The sequence below is a fragment of the Odontomachus brunneus genome, unplaced genomic scaffold (assembly GCF_010583005.1).
Source record: "Odontomachus brunneus isolate Ranch 3 - 2012 unplaced genomic scaffold, Obru_v1 Obru_scaffold_096, whole genome shotgun sequence".
Taxonomy (NCBI): Eukaryota; Metazoa; Arthropoda; class Insecta; order Hymenoptera; family Formicidae; genus Odontomachus; species Odontomachus brunneus.
This window is the reverse complement of record NW_022639546.1, coordinates 870,056-876,374: the sequence shown is the minus strand read 5'-3', so window position 1 is coordinate 876,374 and position 6,319 is coordinate 870,056. Positions and strand designations below refer to the sequence as shown.

Here is a 6,319-nt window from a genome sequence, read left to right as displayed (position 1 = left end):
GTGTAATATAAATGTAATCGAAAATAGCTGTGAAAGCTAATAAAGGCTCTCTCTCTCTCTCTCTCTCTCTCTCTCTCTCTCTCTCTCTCTCTCTCTCTCTCTCGCTCTCTCCCTCTCTCTCTCTTTCTCTCGCTCTCTCCTCCCTCTCTATTTTTTTCTGGCAAAGTCATATCTCCGTGCGAAACCGCGCACGAGTATCTCCGAAGTGCATACAGAACGGTCGAAAACAACGGAAGAGGAGGTAGATAAGAGTAATGTTAAATTTATCGGCCAACGGAAAGCGGAAACGGTCAAGAAGGAGGGTTGCGTCGAGCTCTTTCGCTCTTTCCCTCGTTTTCACTCGCTCCCCATAAAAATAGGTGCGATCCGGGACGATGGAGTGTGGTGGAGGTTCACAGAGAAACTTTTCGTTTCAAAGTACGATTACCTACGTACTGGAAGAACTTATATTAAGACGTTCCGCGAGTTCTCGAGATTTTACGTTGCGGGCCAGGCTAACTTTTAAACCGTTAGGCTAAGCACCGAAAAATTTTCATTTTCATCGGGATGACGGAAATACAATAATTTCAGGTACATTGTCGCCTTTCATGTAAGGTATACCTGCATATATATAGATGTATTGTCTTGGTGAGACCCAAGAAAAACTGGTCAAACAACGTTGGTATGTAAGAAGTTCATTAATTTTAGTGTCAATACACAGTTTCCCAAGTTGACTTCTCAAAGATCGGTTACAGTTCGTCGTTAATTTTGCTGTCAAGACGGATTGCCAAGTATATCCACTCAAGGTTGTTTTCACTTAATTATTGACACAGAACTGACACAGGACTGTCATCCCTCGAACCGTTACGAAATGACGGTAAAAATATATCGGAAAGAATATTGATGTTGAGTTGTAGACAAACTATCATTTGAAATTAGACCAAGGAAGAATCTTGGAATAAAGAAATAATAAGAAAACTTTCTTTAATGAAACATAATATGAAACGTAATATGAAACATTCCATGAACAATAGCTAATACAGATACTAGGGTTAACCTTTTATTTTTCCAGCGCTGGTTTTATGGTAAAAAAAGAGTTGATTCGTCATCTGAGATTTATTTATTTTATAGAAAATTTACATTTTAAACGTAATTGTTGTGTTACTTTTAGACATCATGGAAATAATGAAGTAAAGCAAAAGTTCTATTGGACATTTTATTAACCCTTAGTAGGTTATGTGAAAAACGGCACCACATGTCCGGCTCTTTTATCATATCTTTAAGGTGATTCGAAAAATCTGTAAAAATTCACAGATATACTTTCAAGTTTTTAGAACGAATATCTTCATTGTGTATTTTTAAAAGGAGCAAAAAGTCCGGAATCTTTAAACGTGCCGTGAAATTCCTATAAATGAAAACCGACTAAACTCGAAATGTAGGATCACATGTGGTGTTGTTTTTCACAATTTCCGATTGAAAATGAACATTTTTTCACAAACAGCCTTATATTATATTTTGTTAACCGTATTGCGGTTTTTTTCAATAAATTTCAAAAATCAATAAAAGAAATAGAATTTTAAAAATACTTTAGACTCAAAAAAGACTCGAAAAATACTATTTTCAAAATCTTAATACTGAACAAAGTATTGACTAAAATAGCAATCTTGACGTAAGATAATAATCGAGAGGCAAGCTATCTGTTTAAAAAAACAGAAAAGGAAGATAGGAACCTAACCTAAGAAGATAAAAACATATGACGTGTGCCTCTCTCTAAGTGCCGTTCCACGTCATAGTAAAATGAAATCACGCAGCACCTCGAAGATGACTGCGACTAATCGAAAATTAAATGGAAATTAATGAGATCCTTTTTTTCTTCCCAATACAATACACTTTATCGCGTAGAGAATGCGAAGAATTGTGCGCCGCGATAAATGACTCAGCCAGAGCTAACTCACCTTCGTTTGCCATAGCTTTACAACGAAGAAGATTGGCATCGGCGCCAAAGTCGACAATCCGATCAGTATTCCAATAGCGTCCGCCCATTGGGGGAATTTATATGAGCCGTACGTAGCTACAGTGTAGGTACTCGTTTGATATACAAAGATACTCTATGGAAAAAAACGAAGTCTGGTTAGTTGGTCGGTGGTCGCGTTTCTCACGTACGACAGGAGTGCCGTGAAAGACGCGCGGTAATTTAGAGATTTATTCTATGACACAAGAATAATGATCCTGAATAATGATGAATGATGAACTGCGAGACTTTGGCCCGATTGCACGGCTCGTTAATTCATCGACGCGTTTAAACTTGCATATTCTTCTCCCTTCAATGATATAAAACTTAAAAGAAAACAGAAGTTTTCACGCTCGCGTGCTAAAAACTAAGAAGCTTCGAAGGGATTGCTTTAGCTTAGCCACACATACGCACACACATATACGGAACGTCGGAAACAGCGACTGTTTAATTCGTAGTGTGCAAAGTTCCGGTGATTATTCCGTGCGACTAGGAAATGCAACTACGATAGTGCGCGCGGGCGGAAACGTGACACAATTATCAATTAAAAGAGATTTCATATTTTTAATCAAAACTAACTTCTCCGCGGCGTACACACCGTGGGCCGGCGTGTCCGCCGAGGGAGATATTTCAGCCTCCGCGAACAACCGCGTGCAGACAAAATTCAGCCGTTATAAATAAAAATTCGCTTGGCATGTCCCAGACAGGCAGTCGGATTAATTAAGCAGTTTGGCCACGGGAAATACGACGCCCTCGCCTCCTAGGGCCGCGAACGTCCGGGAGTGTACAGGGCGAGCCCTTGCGTGTGTTAAAACTGATAAACCGTGCGTCGGAGCGCTCGGCATTACTCGAATAAATTCGGACAAATTTTCTTCCACTTCAAATAAAATCGATATTGTTCACGACGTTAGCGAAATTTCAATATTGTGCACAAATAATCTTTTTATATATACGAAACTATATCCAACCAAATTTCATTCAAATAAATTCTGACATGAGTGAGAAAAACTGCAATCGTGATAACAACACTTTTGATCTCTTTTAGTTGCGTAGCCACTTGGTAAAGTATCTGTAGTCGTGCGACATTTCTTTCCTCTTAAAGCGATCTTTTTCTAGCAAATCGTTGAAATTTTCTAAAGTCGTTATGAAACGGTCTATATAACATCAAAAAAATTAAAGAATGCTTCTAGCCAGTATTGTTCCGCGAAGCGTCTCTCAACAGTCGTAGCCTAAAACTCTTAAGTTTTTACTTTCCATATAAATTCAATTAGTCGTCTCCACGAAGCGGTCGGGAACTAATACACAGTACCTTCCCTCTGTCTCTTTCTCCGTGTCACCGAACTTTCCGTAAAGTTTACAGTCAATAAACGCAGACTCCTAGCTCCGATGGGATTAAGCACTGTCATGCTTAATCTTCCTGTTATTACCGTCGATTGTATCGCTCGGCAAATATATTCTCAACACTGTCGTTAAAGTTTTGATCGTTACATTGAGTTTACTCAGAAGCGTATAAAGATAAGGGCCGAGATAACTTATTTCAATAACAATGGGGAGTTGCAAGACGACGCGAGATCAAAGTTCATGCTGCTACAAAGAATATCTTGCTTATAGTTTCTAAATATCTGATAAAATTTTTTAATCATTTTTTATTTTTTTTTACCTGCATAAACAAATTGTATTTACTATTGGCAAGCACGATTTAATAATTATTTGTGATTCTCAAGTTAGATACCGAAAGTAATAGTTGATAAACTTGAGCAATTTGCAACAAATTGCTTCGTAGCAGTATGCATGTGTGTGTGTATGTGTGTGTGTAATTTTAAGGTACTTCGTAAATTCAGTGGAAAGCCCCGCACTAACAGATACCTCGTGGCTGGCGCAAACTTCGCCAGCAACGAGAGGATTGAGCCCCGATGAAGACGCTGGCTGATGGCAGATAAGACACACTTACCAGACAAGTGAGAGGCGCTAAGACGACCCAACTGAACCACCAGTAGCCGCGGAGGATACTGCCGAAACGCATTCCCATATCGGCGACGTTATCTAAAAATCTATAGCAGCCGTAGCACCAAGCGACCTCGCAAACCTCAGCGACTCCGATTAACAGGATTGCCCAGGAGGCGGTGTTCCAGTCCATCAGTGTAAACAAGTAGATACCTCCGTCGAACACCATCGGAATCCCCAGTAACCAGCAGGCAGCGCATATACCAATGATCACGAAACTCTCGCGCTTTCGCAAATTCGGCCATTTGTCCAGTATAGCGGTATTTATCGCTTGCACGCCTGCGAACTACCAAAAGAAGTGTTCTTACTACCGTAAGAATAGTAACGATTCGCTTCATTTCATTTTCCATCGGGAAAATTACGTATAGTCATGGATCAATACGCTTGATCCTGCTGATCTCTTCGAAATCAATACGATCAAACGTACTATCACTGAACCAAGTAAAAATTTACAAGATGATATACGAAGCGAGGAAAATTTTTTTAGGAAAACTTTTGCTCGCACAATAAATTAATAATTATTGAAATAATTTTATTGAAATTATTTCAATCAAAAGTAATTTTACCGAGTAATTTTATATTCCTCCTCCCTCCTTTTCTCCTTCCTTAAAAAATTAAAATGCATTTATATCGTGCATGAGAACTAGCAAGAGAAAATAATTGTTAGTTTATTTCAGTTCGAAACAGATGCGATTCTTGCAGTCTCTAAATAACTTCTGTTAAGTCCCGTCAAAATTGATGGATAGTTGATGGTATTTTCCCTTTCTAAGCTACACATGACACGGGGTGAAAAACGAACGAAAACCGTAACGAAAACCGTGTCGAAAAGAGAAATTTACGACACACTATACGAATGTATGTTGGGACTAAAAGAACGAAATGCGAAATCCAAAAAAGAAAATCCATGGTATTGTGTTACAATGGTTGTCTATATTCGTCCTTAGGAAAAATGAAAAGCAAAATACAGTCTATTTCTGGCTTGTCCATCTTTTATTGCAAGAATTTTCTTACGAAAAAGAAAAGCTTGAGACTTAAGAAGCTTCGTCGTTAGAAGACTTAGCGATAGAAGACTCAGAGAATCGAGTGAATCTCCGCAGTATTATTATTCGCGACTTATTAAATAATAAATGGAAAATAATTCGTAAAATTTGAAGATGCGATTTGAGAAATCAAGTAAAAATTAATTTAAAAAATAATTTAAGTAAAAATTAATTTTAAAAAATTTAGTTAAAAATTAATTTAAAAAAAAGATAAAAATTAATTTAAGATAAATTTTCCAATAACTGAGCCTTATTCCAATAATTAAAACATTACAAATATATTTGTATTCAATATTTCTAAAAAAATCTTTGAAATTTTATTAGAAGATATTTCTGTATGCCTTCTCAAATTTGTAATATTATTTAATGATTATTCAATTGCTAAGTCTGTATTGTACAATAATTATTTTTCAGTTCAATTATATTTAATGGTGTGTAACTAGCATTATCTAATATATATTATTAAACAGAAATTATAGAAAGCTCCTTTTTAGAATAACTAAACAGTAACAACTGAAGAAGCGAATAAGGAGTACAGCACGGATGTCTTAGTGCTATTAAATACTAATATTATATAATATTAATATGATAGTGGGAGGATAATTATGTCCAGCATGTCAAACGCACGTATCGAAATTTTTCTTCGATTAACGTACGCGGCGAATCTACCTTTCATACTTAGACGACCGATCCTTGAGTCCCAATTTTATATATACAATATATATATATATATATATATATTTAAAATTCCCAAAACCCATTAAACCGATGACTCAAATAGATTTATTATATAAGTTGCGAAAAAACTGCTTCCGCCAGGACTCGAACCTGGAACCTCCCCACTTTTCGGGCGGGACGCCTTTCCATTCGGCCACCGAGGCTTCGACAGTAATCTCGCAACGCAATATTTATAAACTCTCTAAAGTGTAAGTTGAGAAAAAGAAAGAAAGAGTCGATCTCGTAAGAGATGTTATTATACGAGAGAGAGATAGCATATATTTTTCCGCCTAATGTTTAAGATAAACAGAAATTATAAAAAGCTCCTTTTAGAATAACTAAACAGTAACAACTGAAGAGGCAAATAAGGAGTACAGCACGGATATCTTAGTGCTATTAAATACTAATATAATATTATATAATATTAAAATGATAATATTATATAATATTAATAGTGCTATTAAATACTAATATAATATTATATAATATTAATATGATAATTATGGGATAATTATGTCCAGCATGTCAAATGTCATATATAATGAATCTATTTGAGTCATCGGTTTAA

At 36.4% G+C, this 6,319-nt stretch overlaps 1 protein-coding gene across 2 annotated transcripts in view; it reads right to left on the bottom strand.

Annotated features, from left to right (window-relative positions):
• Nucleotides 1-6,319, bottom strand: part of LOC116848530 (sodium- and chloride-dependent GABA transporter 2-like) — a 17,406-nt gene that overhangs the window by 774 nt on the left and 10,313 nt on the right. For both annotated transcript variants that reach the window (XM_032824718.1, XM_032824719.1), the window contains 2 exons: nucleotides 3,942-4,280; nucleotides 1,935-2,087 (listed from right to left, as the gene is read on the bottom strand). In XM_032824718.1, the coding sequence (XP_032680609.1) occupies nucleotides 1,935-2,087; nucleotides 3,942-4,280 (492 nt within the window). The remainder of the gene's footprint in view (nucleotides 1-1,934; nucleotides 2,088-3,941; nucleotides 4,281-6,319) is intronic.